At 42.2% G+C, this 16,260-nt stretch overlaps 1 protein-coding gene across 1 annotated transcript in view; it reads left to right on the top strand.

The window, feature by feature from the left end:
* RTN1 (reticulon 1) overlaps positions 1-16,260 on the top strand; it is a 110,387-nt gene that overhangs the window by 7,764 nt on the left and 86,363 nt on the right. The window contains exon 2 of the mRNA XM_006767718.2: positions 330-451. Within this exon, the coding sequence (XP_006767781.2) occupies positions 330-451 (122 nt within the window). The remainder of the gene's footprint in view (positions 1-329; positions 452-16,260) is intronic.

Consider the following 16,260-nt stretch of genomic DNA (forward strand, 5'->3'; position numbering starts at 1 on the left):
GGGCTGTCAGCGTTAGCGGATCCGTCGAAAGCCTGAATTTCATTTTTCCAAAGACTTGGAAGACAACAAAATACTGTTGATTCTCTTATTTAATGATCATCATCATTCTGGCTGTTAAAAGGCCCTCAGAGGCAAACCGCAGCACCTGGGGCTGGGGTGCCCGTGTACAAGTTTCCTCCTTCGGCCAAGGGGTTGGGGCTGTTAGGGGCCTCTTGGCCCGTGGCCCGGATTTTGGGGGCGTGTTTGCAGCGTGCGCGCCAGCGACTGGGACGGTGACAACAAAGCGGCAGGCAGACCCGCTGCCCCTTCCCCGGCTCTGACCCGGGCAGGGAGGTGACTTTAACCGGCCCTTACCCGTTCCCTCCACCAATTGCCACACCCTACTCCCTGCCGGTCCCTCCTCCCACCCTTCATTTCTCCCTCTCTCTGCGCAGGAAACAGAAATCCCAGGGTGTGTATGTCTAATTCATGAGGGACAGCGTTGCCAGAGGGCTGGGGGTTGCCTTTCGGTCCAGCTGCCCGGATGCAGGGAACCCTGGCTCTTGCAGGGAGCACTGAAACTTGCAACCCCTTCAAGCGGCCGGCCTGGCTGTGGTGTGACCCCACTCCGGTGGTGAGTGGGCGAGGTTCAGCTTACCAGCAGTCTGGACTCTCCCGGGCTCTGAAAACCGCCCTGGGTTCAGTCTCCCATGGCTTGACTCCCCCGCTTCCGAACCAGACCGCCTGGGTGCCCAGAGGGGACCGGGGGGGCCTGGGACATCCTGGCCCAGGGCTGCGGGAGGCACGTTTGGGGAGGATGGCCGGGCCTGGGAGCGCTGTTTTCCTAGGGCCTGGGGAAGAGGGTGCTGTGTTGTGTGCTCTGAGAAAGCTTTGTGGTGGTGGAATGGGAGTGTGTAGTTTTGGAAATGTAGCTTTCCCAGGCTTGGGGTGGTGGGAGCTCCCAGCCGAGGGGAAAGGTGGGGGGAATGGCCGTCACACTCTTGGCAGCTGATTTAGGGGAACCCCTTTCTTAAGCCACCGCCTCTTACTGGTCGCCTGGCGTGACCTTAGGCAGCTTTAACTCTGCTCCAGTACAAGATCTGAGCTGAGAGGAGGCGGCTTGGGGAATGCGCTGAATAAAATGGCAACATTCTGAAGGGAAGAGAAAAAGCGACCATCTTACAAGCAAAACAAAAGAAAAGAAAGACTTAAGCCTAAGTAGAGTGAAAACAAAACTCTATCATTGCAAAATAAGACCGCAAAAGATAATAGGTAAATAAAGGTACCATTTTTGTTGGGTTACCATTATCATTCTTTGATGAGGGTAGCTCATGGTTCAGAACCTTTATCCACCATAATCAAAGTAAATTATTTCTTTATAGACATGGCCTACCTCCCGTTAGTGTCTCCAGGGTTGGGTGAATTAGGGAAAGGAAGCCCTGTGCCCAGTGTTCAGTAACATACTATTCACTAAAATGAGTTGCTGTTTATACAATGTTTAGAACATCTCCCGCTGTCTCAAAGCAGGCATTTGCAGTTTTCAACACCATCATCATAATTATTCTTGTAGAAATATTAGACTTTGTTAGCTGTCATAGGGGTTTCCTATCCTAGGCAACAAATACACTAACAAAATCAAACATGATGTTAAGTCTGGATGGGAGGAAAATGACGGGAGGGAACAGGAGCACTTATTTTATAGAGATAAAATCTTACAGCACATATTTATATAGAATTTTTTAGTTTGTTATTTCTGAAGGAATTTCTCATATAACTGTCTATTGTTTAATGTTTTAAACATGTATGTTTCTTCTTTGGTAGACTGCATGGACTGTCATAAGAGACCCAGGTGCCAAAAATGATGCCTAAGTAAATAACTAGTTCTTTGAAAAATACAAATAGAATCTGGGCCAGCTTTCTTGTCTGTTATTTTGGCAGTTCTGTTGCTATACGCGAAGTCAGCAGGTGTATCTTTAACTTTGTCAGACATAAAATCCAGTGGAAGCCTATGAAACACACTGTTTACCTTTTTAAGAGAATGGTGCTCTTTGGGACTCAGATCAGACTAAGAAGTAAATTAGATTTTGTCCTGATGCACTGTAAACAGATTTTGTTTCTTTTTCAGATGGAATTATACAATGTAAGGCAGGTATTGATGTTTTTTAAACTTTTTTTTTTTCCTGAAAAACACCACAAATCATGTCATCTGGACAGAGATTCTATCATTTATTTTTAAACATTAATGGTAATTAAAGTTCTTAAAGAAACATTTCCAAAAATATTTTTCAGTAGTGTCCTAAAATGAATATGTGTTTAAACATCATTACAGCCACACTATGACATTTCCATCAGTACTCCCATTTTTAGGTAGTCTTATTGCTTCTGTTCCTTTTGTGGTACAACATTCTTAATGAAAGTAACACTTTCTTTAATTTTTCATGTTTAAAATTTATAATGGGCATGCAAAATGATGTCTGTTGCCAAGGGAACTTTTAATACACCACGTGTAGGCTACAGCGTGTTGGAGTTGTTAGTCAGGAATCAGTGCCATCATCTAATAACTTTATACAAAGGATGTCAAGAGCAACTGTGGGTTTTTTTTTTCATGATCTGTTATTCCTGGAAACTATTCAAGAGGAGCATACAATAACACAAGGATAGAAGAATGGCTCTTTGTTTAAAGGGAGAATTTAAAATAGACCATTTGATCAAAATGCAGTGGTAAGAAGTTAACTCCTTGGCTGATTTGGAAATTAACTCATTGACTGCTTCATGCTTGGAGGGCAAAATAAAAGACAAAGTAGTGAATGGTGTAGAGAAATTGGTCCAGTAAGATTTGTTTCTGTAATATTGAGTTATAGATAATTTGACTTAAATTTCTAGATGATTGGTAAAAAAGAGATTTTCCTCATTTACCTTCTACTTGGACCACAGTGCTCATAAATTTATATTTTTCAAATGCTGACTGTGATATTCTATTAGAAAAACTATTTTTAGTCTATAATCATTTAAATAGCTTTTCAGAATGAAATTCGTGCACTGGGTAGGGGTGAGGGGGAGTGTCCCTCAGCCCAGCCTGTCCCCTCTCACATACTGGGAGCCCTCAGGCATTGACCCCCATCAACCCCCAATCGCAGGATCGGCCCCCTGCGTCAGGCCTGGGCAGGGCACCCACAGCTCCCCGCGGTTACAGGCTCCGCCCCTGCCCCGGCCTAACGCCTCTGGCCGAGGCGTCCTGCCCGGGCAGTGGGGACCCGCAGCAGCAGCGGCCCTGCGATCGTGGACTCCGCTTTAGGCCCAGGCAAGGGACCCCTAGTTCCTGGGACTGCCAGCTTTGACCTTGCCCAGCTCCCATCGCTGGCTCCCCCCCTACTTCCTGCTATCACTGGCCAGGGTGACAAAGGCGCCTGATTCGCCGATCAGGGCTGGGGGGCAGGGCAAAGGCGGCCCTGGGGGCTCTTAGCGCCCCCCTGGGATTCCGATCACTGTCAGTAGCAGGGGGCTTCTTCCTGCTTTCCCTTTCGCCTTCCTGCATTGTGCCTACATATGCAAATTAACCGCCATTTTGTTGTCAGTTAACTGCCATCTGAGTTGGCAGTTAATTTGCATATAGCCCTGATTAGCCAATGAAAAGGGTATCATCGTACGCCAATTACCATTTTTCTCTTTTATTATATAGGATGTTTATATCATTTAATATAATACACTGTACAATACACATTACCAATAATCTAAACTACATGTGGAGGTTGGATTGACTGTCTTCCTTTGTGGATGTGTTTGATAGACATGTGTACACTTTTATTTGGAGTCATTCCCAGTAATCCTTTTCAGAAGGTATAATCTCAATCTTCTGTCTTCTTTCATCTTTTGAGAAAACATCAGTTCCATTGAAATGGGAAGGAACACTTCATTTGCTTTTAGAATATATTACAGACCATATAAGAAGAATAAAAGAGTTTCTAATGCACTTTATTTCTCTGGATATAGCCTCTGGATACAATAAATAACATTTCTGGCAGTAAGCACACTATATATCCTTTCCTATAGGGAATTGAAATTAGGTTAAATTAAAATGTAGAAACAGTCACATATCCTAAAATGCATAGATAAATTTTATCAAGGCTTTCAGCATAATTTCCTCTTCATGAACTTACTGTTCCAGGAAACTTATCCTGCTCATTGCTCCTCTAATGTACTATAGGCCTTCCTGCCCCCTTCTTTTTTTCTAGGCTGTCTATGTACGTCTTATTCTGAGGGCTTGGAGAAGAGTTGTGGATTATCTTGCTCAATATTCGGTCCATCCTGGATAGCACAGTTTATGGAAAGTTTTTATTATCAAATCAATTTTGTCAACATTTATTGAATGCCTCCTTTGGGTAAGAATCTGTGCTAAACACAGGTGTGGTTTCCTAGAACATGTGCATCTTTCTGTTTCATATTAGTATTTGGTTTAGTTAAACAGTTGCTTTTGTGTCACTTTTTATTTTCCTCATTCTCAAGTCATTGCTGGGAGCTAGACTAGAAGGGCATTGTAATAATCTAATGAACACGGATTGCTCAGATAATATGGGGGGGGGAGATAAATTCTATCTATCTATCTATCTAATTCTATTATTTTCATAAAAGTAGCTGTGGCTGAATATTACTCAAAGATCCCTGGATTAGTTAGTTGTGCTTTTCTTTTAAAGTTAAAATAAATGATTGACTAAGGGAGCTTTGGAAAAGGCACTGTAAAGTAGAGAGGGCAGTGAAAGAACGGGTGTTTCAGACGGGTTAAGAAGGGGATACACTCATTGAGGGGAGTGGGAGACTGAGATGGAGTGGAGGACAAGGTCATTGGAGGAGTGGAGTCCAGAAAAACGGCAAGGCCAGGAGTGAAATAATCGCCTCTATGATTACTGATATGACAAAGAACCATGGCAAAGATTGGAGAGTGACAGTGAACCTGCTGCTGATATCTTTAGGAAAGGACAGGGCTGCCTGGGCTTAAAAGCTAGGGATTTTTAGAGGGACGGACACAGTTGCCTGTAAAATTGTAAATGTAAAGTCCCAACTATGGGTCCTATAGTCTCTATTTAGTATGTACACAACATAGGAGACACTACTTAAAATAGTTTATTGTGGGGGATGGGAAAGTTGAGGGTTGTCATTAACTAAATATGAGCTAGTGCTATAGTGCTATTACTAAAATAGCTTATGCAATTTTTGGTAGTGTTAATAGAAAGTCTGGGGTGCACATTAGATGAGGTAGTTTCCCTAGATTCTGTTCTAGGCGGGTCAACATCAGAGTCTTGTACTAAATGATGTGAGCCATACTTCGTGAGATGTTAGTGAGCTAAAAAATGGTGAGGGCAGCATGACTAGATTGGTGAGGCTTCTAGAGAAAATGCCACTTGAGAAATGGCTGAAGAAATTAAGAATTTTTAGCCAGAAGAAAAGAAGAATTCAAGGAGATCTGAAAGTTAAGTTCACATACTATGGAGTAGAAAAACTCCTATGAAGCAAAGAAAGGCTTGCCCCGGGTGATTTTGCAGGGCAGAGTTGGCACTGGAGGGTAAATCAGGAGCAGATTTCTGTGTAACGAAGGAGAAAGTTGTAATAATTAGGACTGCCCAGAAAAGTAATAGGTCTTTCAGTTACTGATTTTCAAGTAAAAGCAAAGTTGCTGTTTATTAGGGGAAATTTAGAAAGAAAGATGTTAGTTACACCAAGATCTTTATATCTTCCTAAAATAAAACAATACCCTAACTTTACAGTGTGGTTGTTACCACAGGCATATTTCTCAAAAATGATCAGCACACTAATGAAATCAGAAATAGTGTACATCGTAAAAGCCATAGTTAACTTCACGTTGACTACCTTAAATGCACTCTACAAAATCATGGCCTTCTTTAAATTCTTCTCTAGTTCTCCATTGTTGAAAAAAATCTGTAATGTAACATATTTGTTTCTTCAGAACTGCACAATTTTATTCATTGTGGGTTATTAACCTAAATGTGAAACGTATCTGCAAGCATCTCTTTTATTCTGTTTCCTCAAATTTCATTTTCATTTTTTTCTACTGTATTTAATTCCATGAATAGTCAACATATTCTAAAATGTTTTGGAAATTCATTAAACAATTCTGTAGAGCTAAAAGCATCATTTGAATCTCTGTTTACTTCTCTGCCTTACTATCTGTATATTTATGTCAGATTATTCATTATAAAATATTTGCTGGTTTGCCTAATGAATTACACTTTAACTGGAACAGTTCTGCATTCTAACTTTCGCATCCAATCTAAAAATTGATTTTCAAATTCATCTGCATAAAACCAGTTATACATCAACTTTTTGCTTCTGGAATGTGAGGAATTATTGAGTATCTCATGTCCTTCAAAATACCTGGAATTTGTTTTATGCATAGCAAATCTTCTTTAAAACAACAACAACAACAACTCTTAGATAACAGAAAATTGTGTGTATTCAAGCTATTGCTTATCTATTGATGAGCATAAGAATAAACACCAATGTCTTGTCTACCTTTGGCATGACTTTTTCAACTGATCATGAAAGATCAAGGCTTCTCAAATTGTGGTCTATTGCCTACCTGCTTCAAGATCCCATGAGGTGACCCACAGACCTCAACCCAGGGAAACATACCTAAGATGCAGCCATTTATTGAACCTCCTCCTTATACTCGGCATTTTTGCTAGGAGTCGTGGGGAACAGAGGAGCATGAGCTATACCCCCTTTCCTCCATTTCTCTCAAGTTTACTGTCATATAAAGCAAAAATCAACTACTGGAGTCAGAAAACAGCCTGGTGCTTGGATAGATGGTGCAAGCTGTAAGTGCTGCAGGAATTTTATGATTTTATGGGTTCCAGAATACTTGGTCTCTTGGAAGAGGTGAAGTGTGACTTACACCTAAAGGGTGGATCAAAGAGGGATAAGCAGAAGTGAGCAGAAAGGCAATTTAGCAATAACGATAATCAATAAGGTTTAACCTGCCCAGATGGATAAGGGGAGGCACGTTCAGGGGGAGGAGAGTTTGAAAGCTGCATATGAGACTTCCAGACTTCTTGTTTATGGTTTATGGGCACTTTGAAGTTGTATATGTGGAGGTAGTAATATAAAGCTGTGTTAAGGAAGATTGGTGAAACAGTGCTTAGAAGATGAACTCTGGGGGCAGGATCTTGAAAACTGCACATTTTGCTGAAAGACAGCTGACCCGATAGCATCAGTTTCAGGGCCTTGAATAAGTAACAGTGGGAAGGTAGAGGCAGAAAAATGAGGGCTTCACAAGAACATCCAGTAGAACTTGGTGGCTGACGGTACATGGGGGATGAGGAGAGGAATGGATCAGCTCTAACGCTCTGTGCGCTGTGGCTGGGCAAATGCTAGTACTACAGAGATGGGAGAGGGGGCCTGGTGAGAGAGGTGAGGATAACGAATTCATTTTTAGTCATATGAGGCTTGAAATGGTGGGAAGCCATGTGAGTGGAAATCTCCACTTGGCATGGTAGATAAAAGAATAGACTTTGGAAATGAAAATATAATTATGTTGGTATAGATTTAGAAAGTTAGAAGAGCAGCCATAGAATAAATTAGGTTTTTGAAAGATTCTGTAGTATGGGAAGAACAGGGGGCCAACAACAGAGCAAGACCTCCTAGTCTCTTACTAACTGAGGTGGCATTAGGCAAGTTATTTAATCTCTCTGAGCCTCCGATTCTGTAGTAAGTATATGTCTACAAGACAAGATCCGATAGAGTAACTGGCAACCAAATGGTAACTATTCATTATAGTATCATGGAAGCCAAGATGGCTTGGTATGGAATGAACCCTGCCTGAGAAGGCAGGTTTTTCCGGCATTTGCTTTGGCACCTAGCATCATGTCAGTGTGGGCACATCTGCTTTATGTCTCAGTTTCTTCGTATGTGAAACAGGGATGGTGCTGTTGTCCTGGCTGTCTTACAGGGCTGTTGTGGAGGTGAAATGAAGTAACACGAGGAGGTACATGCAAATTGCAAATAACTATGTATTTGCAATATATTGGTACTTGGAAGACGGGTGAGCACTATCAGATGCAAAAGAGGCCCAGGAGAACAAAGATGGAGGGAAAAAGCACGCCGCGTCAGTGGTTTAATAGAAAATGCTTGCTTGGTCATCGGGGCCTCAGCAAGTATCAGTGGGAAATGGCAGGAGAGCGAGGAGGAACGGGAGCGGGTAGAATTCAGCTCTGGCAGTCCACACTGGAAGATATTTTAGGCTCTGAGGAGTACAGTCGGAGTGATGTCCAGCTCCATTCCTCATCTTTTCAAGAGTGATCTGTGACTGGAACAAGGCTGAGGTGTGCCTGTGCGGCCAGCTGGAGGGAGGGGGCAGCAGAAGGGGTCTATTCTGGTTCTCCTGCGTAGTGGAAGCAATGGCCACAGGAAGCGATCCCAGGTATGCGTGGAAGTCAGTCTGGAGGAGGCTGCCTCTCTCACAGGGCGTGGCAGCGAAAGCCAGCCCCTGCACCCCACCTCCCACTGTGTGGGCTCGGAGGTATCTGCAGACTAGTATATAGCTCTGTAGGTTAAGTCTTTCATAAGTGGACTAACATTTCTGTTTCTAGCAGCTAAAAACTCTGGGCATTATACCATAAGATAAACATAAAAAGACTGTGTAGCCAAAGTTGCATATTTATAAGGCATTAACTTATATGGAAACCTGTCTGAACTGAAGTGAGAGAGAAGCTGTGTGAAGGACGGCAGCTAAAAGTTGGAATGATAGAACTTAAGAATCCATCGGAACCTCAACCAAAAGAAACAGTTACATTTACAAGGTGGACATTTGACAGGGATAATTGCAACAGGATCCTCAAACGAACTGCATGCACAGAATTGGAGGGTCATGGTGAAACTGTAGAACAGGTAAAGAAAAAATGATAGGCGTTTTTGGGAGAACCAACTGCCCTCAGGTGATGAACTGTTAGTCTGGTCCACAGAACGAGGATGTGAGTTGCTCTTGGCTCTGGGAGGGCCCACCCCGTTGGGCTGGCTCCTGAGTGCACTGAGGGCTCCAGGGTGAAAGAACTGGGGACTTAGGCTGCATACGAGAAGATCGGAAGGGTCATGACAGCTGTCTAAGGAAAAATAAATGAAGGGCTGTCAAGCGGCATAGGGGCTGGATATGTTCTGTGTGACTCTGGGGGGTGGAGCTGGGGTCAATCAGAAGCTAAGTTGCAAAATATGGACGTAGTTTGGACTGCCTCATGGTGGTGAGTTTCTTGTCACAGGAGGTATGTTATATATCTGCAGACTAGTATATAGCTCTGTACGTTAAGTCTTTCATAAGTAGACCAGTATCGTTTGGCTGGTCATTAATATGACATAAGGGATATAATAGAGAGGATTGAGTAGACTGGTATTTTTTTTTATCTTTTCAGGATCACAGAACCCCCATTGGAGAAATGGATGAAAGCTTTGGAATCTCTGCCTAGGAAAATGCACTTACAAACACCATTTTTTTTACACAAATTCTGGGATTTTTCAGAGGCTTTTCATGGATGGAAGAATTGAATAACTTTCTATTTCTTAGAAATCAATAATTCCAGCTACTCTCATATAGATTGCTGTTTACACAGGGGTGATAGTTTTATGGTTCAATAAAATCTCACTGAATCATTTATTTGTTTATTTAACAAATATTTGTTAAGTGTTTACTATATGTGTGTTTGCATACACACAGGTATGTGGTAGAGTAGGTTACACTTAAATACATAACCAGTATATAAAAATAAATGCGGCAAAATAACAATATAGTCATACTATGAGGAAGAACAGTCTAAATTGAGGAAAAAGTCTACATTCTATAAATGCTATTTTATTAGTTTCAAGAATATACTGTAATGGAATTTTTGGCCTTCAAAGTGTTTCTGAGCCGAGCTTCTTCCAAACTGGCTATCGTGAAGTGGGAGAATGTGTACGGACTTGGAGACATGTATCGATCCCAGTCTCAGCTCTTCCAATGGCCAGTTGCTAGTCTCAACTCTGTGGGAAGAGCTAAATGTTGGGTCTTTGAGAACTTTTAGTGTCCAGAGAAGTGATGTGTCTATTCACAATACATTTCTGTGTACACTTTAGTCATTGCTAAAATTTTTGGAACCAGTTGTTACAACATCCACTAACTGTTATTATCAGGAGATGCTTGGGGTGGGGAAGATGTTAATTCTCCCTGTAATCCCTATCAGCCATCTAGAGCCACAGTAAATAAGTAAATATATAAATAAGTAAACAAATAAATAACACTTGATGTGGACAATTAATGTTTTTTTTTCAATTTTTTGTAAAGTGTGCATACTATAATTTTTAAAAATCTATACTATTCTGAGTTATGTATGAACACATCATCAAAATAAAGACAGAGGGCTTCCTATACAAAGTCAGTTTCAAAGTAAATCCACTGGCTTCTATTCTAACCAGACTGTGGCCTCTAAGCGCATTTATATATAGAAACTTTGGAGTTCCCGCTACTTAGCATACTATTAATCTGTTTAGCAACCTTTTGTTATTAATAATACAAGAGTAAATTGCAACCCAGTATGTTTACATTATCAGAACTGAATTTGTGTGAGTTATTTTTTAAACTGGATCCATGGCATTAGAGACGTGCTTCTATTTTATTTCCCAGAAGTGGGGGAAAGAACAAACACCTAGTAGTATTTCCCAGAAATTGTATAATCCTTTAAAGGCCCAGCAGTTCCTGTTTATACTTTGGATGTTTACATACCAGAAGTCTTAGAAGTTAGAATTGGTTCTGTTTGTATGAACAATGTTGAGGAATTAAAAATACTTTTAAAGAGAGGTGATGTGCTGTTTAGAGAATTAAGGCCCAGAAGTATCCTGTCTTGAAGGTAAATGTGTGTCAGGAGAAGGGAACTATTGGTGGTTGTCCCTCAAGGCTATTGTGTTCCCTTTTTTTCTTTTTTAAGTGTAGCGATCTGCTCTGTGCTTGGTACTTACTAGTATTTTACCATTATAATAATTCTCAAGAACATTTGTTCTTAAAAGGAACCTTTATCAATTGGTCAATAACAAAAGCTCTTTCATTCTGCAGGTAGCGGACATCAAGGTCAACTGTTACCTGTACTACTTAACATTTAATGATTGTATTTCCACTGCGATCATTTATGTGAAAATGTCTTTTGGATATTGAATTGGATTGATATGATCTATTGTATAATATCTTGTGAAACATAACTTTCAGTTCATAAAAGGGGAAGTTGGTACATAGGTGGATCACAAGAACCCAGACTCTCAAGTCTCATGCTTTCTCTATTGCACCACACTGCCTGCACCATAAGGAAAAATAAAACTGTCTTACAAGGCAACTATCAGGTTATGGTAACTATCAGCTTTATCTTCCAGAGAGTGAAGGGAGTTTTAGGAGGATACTTAGCTGGAGAGACAGGAGAAGAGACACAAAAGGAGAGAGGTGAATGTGGAGAAGAGAGGGGGCAATGGGGAGGAATGGGGAGGGAGGGAGAAAGCTTCACCCCAGGAATGGACACAAATAGAAAGAAAAGGGGAATTAAAAGAATGCATGAAAAAGGGGGAAAGAGAGTTAAGGAAAAGTACTCAGAGGGAGAGAGGCCTTTTGAGGAAGCAAAATAACTTATATATATAAAAGCCTAAGTGACCGGCCGACTGGCTGACTGTCCAGCCAGCTGACTGGTAGCTATGATGCGCACTGACCACCAGGGGGCAGATACTCAATGCAGGAGCTGCTGAGTTGCAGTGACTTGGCAGCTGCGGTTCTTGGGTGACGCACCCGGAACCAGAGAAGAGGGAGCCCAATTCCGGGGAGCATCACCCGAGAACCACCCTCTTACAAGCTGGGACCCCTCTAGTCCACTGGCTCCCCACTTCGGGTCTGGCTCCCCACTGGGTCTCTAGCCCATTGCAGAGGTTGTGGGTCTGGCCCTTACAGAAACTTTTGGACTAGATTAGCTAAATGATGAGACATGCAGGACCTACTGGCTGAGGCCCCATCGTCTGGCGCCCACCCCCGCCCATCCACTTAATATCGATTTCCAGTGAAGGCAGTGAATTTTCCCACTACCACTCCACTCTCAGCTGGGAAACCGGCTGCAGCTTCCCTCCTTCCAGGTGGACAGTAGCGCCAGCGGGCAACCTCCAGGGAGGGAAGGAGGCGAAGGAGCAGCTCAGGTGGGAAGAAGGAGGTCCCCTGCTGCCACATGATTCTGCCTGGGCGGAAGGGCCTGGGTAGGAGCCTGACATTGAGCAGGGTCCTGCCTTAGGCTGATTAGATTCCAGGCTAAGTAAAACCTGTTTGCTAAATAATTGCATTTTGCAGCTAAATGTCCGCAAGTCATCAGTTACTGCCAAACTTAGGGTAAAGTGAGATGAGAGAAGCCAGATAGATACAGAGAGAAAGTGACATAGTATTGGGAGCAGAGAAGTGGGAGCCCGATTCCAGGGTGGGTCACCCAAGAACCGCCCTCTTGCAATCCAGGACCCCTTGGGGGATGTCGGAGAGCCAGTTTCGGCCTGATCTCTGCAGGCCAGACCGAGGGACCCCACCAGTGCACGTATCCATGCACCAGGCCTCTAGTTACAGTGGTCGGCAAACTCATTAGTTAACAGAGCCAAATATCAACAGTACAACAATTGAAATTTCTTTTGAGAGCCAAATTTTTTAAACTTAAACTATATAGGTAGGTACATTGTTATTAACTTAATTAGGGTACTCCTAAGGTTTAGGAAGAGTCACACTCAAGGGGCCAAAGAGCCGCAGTTCGCTGACCACTGCTCTAGTATATGTATAAATGGATTTGTAAAAGAAGAAGAAGAAGAAGAAGAAGAAGAAGAAGAAGAAGAAGAAAAGAAGAAGAAGAAAAGAGAAGTAGATAACACCGTTTTCCTAAATTCTAGAATCTACAGTGAGTGAGACCAGGGCTCTTGGCTTTACATCCCTGTGAAATTGTACTTCACATCTTTTTTTAAAAAATATATATATTTTATTGATATTTTACAGAGAAGAAGAGAGAGGGATAGAGAGTCAGAAATATTGATGAGAGAAATATGGATCAGCTGCCTCCTGCACATCTCCTAGTGGGGATGTGCCCGCAACCAAGGTACATGCCCTTGACCGGAATCAAACGTGGGACCTTTCAGTTCGCAGGCCAATGCTCTATCCACTGAGCCAAACCAGTTAGGGCTGTACTTCACATCTTTACAATTGTTTTAATTTCCTGGGGGTCAGGGGTCGGAGCTGTGTTTTGTGAGGGCTTCCCAGAGCTTTCTCACCCCCAGGCTGAATGAAATCAAGGAATGGGCTGAGTCAGGCCTGAATGTGGGCCGAAATGTTTCTTCCTCTCTCAGGAGATTTTCCAAAGGACTCACATTAACTTTATCTAAATGGAGAATAATTTAGCTCAGGGTTTCCCCTCAAATATAAGGGATTATTTGTAAAGTCTTCTCTGCACAACTAACATTGAGATTCACAAATGCAGTGGTTTGGAGAGCAACATCAGGGAATTAACTGGTTTTTCTTTTACCATATTCCAGTATAAAAATGTACTCTATGCTTCGATTGGGGAATGGAGATCATTAAGACAAAGAGAGCAAACAGATAATAGTGAAAGAAGTTAACATTTATTCAGTCCCTAGTAACAGACAGTCAGGCACTGTGATAAACACTTTATATACCTTTTAAAATTATCTTTAGGATCCTGTGGCCTATTGAATACGTGGCAGAGACTGCACTATCATTTGGTTAATCTGAGTAGTTGTGACAGCTCATTTTCATGATCCTGTTTGTTTCCAGCCATAACATAAACTAGACATGGAAAGGAGTCTTCCACTGAGATCCCACTAGGTTGATCAGGATGAGGGACCAGATGTTGGAGTTCAAGGCCTAGCTGGTAACACAGTTGTATTTTCAAGAATGTTTATTTAAACCACAGTCTTCTTAGGGTCCTTTAAAAATAGTCAGTTAAGCCCTAGCCAGTTTGGCTCAGTGGATAAAATGTTGGTTCTCGGACCGAAGGGTCCTGGGTTCAATTCCAGTCAAGGGCATGTAACTCTGTTGCAGACTCGATTCCTGGCCTGGGTCAGGGCGTGTGTGGGAAGCAACCAATCAATGTATCTCTCTCACATCGATGCTTCTCTCTCTGTCTCTCCCTCTCTCTTCCACTCTCTCTAAAAATCAATGGAAAAAATATCCTTGGGTGAGGATTAACAACAACAAAAACAACAACAACAACAAAACAAAATAGTCAGCTAAGAATTTGGGGTCCTCCCTATCCTTTCATCAATGATAATTTTCTTTTTTTAAAAAAAATATATTTTATTGATTTTTTACAAAGAGGAAAGGAGAGAGATAGAGAATCAGAAACATCGATGAGAGAGAAACATCGATCACCTGCCTCCTGCACACTTCCCACTGGGGATGTGCCCGCAACCCAGGTACGTGCCCTTGACCGGAATCGAACCCGGGACCCCTCAGTCCGCAGGCCGACGCTCCATCCACTGAGCCAAACCGGTTTCGGCAATGATGATTTTCTTATATGTCCTTATTCATATTGTACTGAGTGCATTAATGTTTCTTTCTCCCTCTATAGACTGTCCCCTGAAGCAGGTTTTGTGTCTCCAGTAGTCTCTGTAATCCCTAGCAGAGGGTCAAATCAGTGTCAGAATTTCATCATTTGATGATTTCCAGTTTTTTTCTTTGATTACATAAAATGATCTTAACACCATATTGGGATTGTAACACATTTTATAAGACTATTCACAGAATAGTTTGTGAATCAATGACTATTCAAAGATTTTAGAAGTAGGACTTGACTCTTTTATGTATAACTCATGTGACCAATATTAAATCAATTGCAATGTAAATTCTTGCCTCCATTTGTATAAGAATAGCAGCAAAAATTTTTCAAATGTCAAACCACTTTGAACTTTTAAGAATACTCTAGAGTGCTAACTTAAAAAATAAAAAAAAAACAATTCTAGGCAGTTAGGATTAAAACTGTCTGATGATAAATTAATTTTGTTAACATTTAAAAATTAATTGGATGAATGTCCTTGATAAAGCCTTCAATTGTCCTGAGAATTTACATAATAAAATGCAGTAGTTTGCTCCGAGATTAGTTTGACACAATTGCCATTAACAGTTCCTTCTTCTTAGCACCTGGTGGCTCACCTGGCAGCTCTGCCCTCAAAAAAGGGGATGCTGATTGAGGTGTGACCATTACAATATACAGCTTCATTTTCTATTAATAGTAGAAATGGTATGGCCGATTAATCTGTCATTAGTTTGTGGAAAGCAAAACATAGTCTTTTCAATTCAATTCTAGCCTTTTGAAATCTGAGCAATTACTTAAGATGAAAGAGGCTCCAGTGAAATGGGGCTTAACAGTGGATTTGGGTTCCTAGAATGGTGGCAAAGCAGTACATAGCTCTTTATTTGAAATTGTCTTTAAGACTCTAGATTATTCCTGGTTCATAAGCAAAAGCAGTCTCCTCAAAGTGACTGCTTGTCTGAGAATGCATCTGGCTTTCAGAATCGGACAGACTGTGAATCTCCAACAGGGATGGAGACACCTGGCTAAGGACCAAGGGCACTTAAAGCCATACTTGTCAAAGTCAATTTTCTCCTATAGTGAAAAGGAAAATGGGGGAGCGGAGGCGGGGGAGGGCTTGCAACCTAGTTCAGTACCTGTTTAAAACTGTAGTCTTACTTCCCCACTCTGACTGACTTGGGCAGAGCTCCAGAGCCTAACCCCAGGGCCCCACCAAAGCTGACTTAGACAGAGCTGTGGAGCATGCCCCCAAGGCCCTGCCAAGACTGACTTGGGCGAAGCTTCGGGGACCCTCAGGGCCGCCACAGGAGGAGATATTAGGTCAGAGCCTCCCCACGAGTTCAGTTCAGGCTTTGGATCCGGAATTCCCCTGGACTCGCAGATCTGCACAATAAAGGTTAAACTTTCCTCCCTCTGAGTGCTGGCTGATTGTTCTCCCATGCCTTCTGCCACATCAATAGTAAGCCTTTTAAAACACTATTTCTTATTACAAAGTAAAATGGCTGTCCTGGCTGGAAGTCTTTGTATGAGATGTGTAACTGGATTCAGGCACTGGGCTCCCTTCCCCATTGCCTGGCTGGGTAAGCTGGGCCAGCTTCCCCCTTCCCTACTCTGCCCTGCGTATGCATGTTGCTATTTCTTCACATGGTAAGAAAAGTCTGTGGGGTCAAGAGTTCTAGTTGCTCCAGAAGGAATGTAGATGCCCCAC

This window comes from Myotis davidii, unplaced genomic scaffold (genome assembly GCF_000327345.1).
Source record: "Myotis davidii unplaced genomic scaffold, ASM32734v1 scaffold281, whole genome shotgun sequence".
Classification (NCBI taxonomy): domain Eukaryota; kingdom Metazoa; phylum Chordata; class Mammalia; order Chiroptera; family Vespertilionidae; genus Myotis; species Myotis davidii.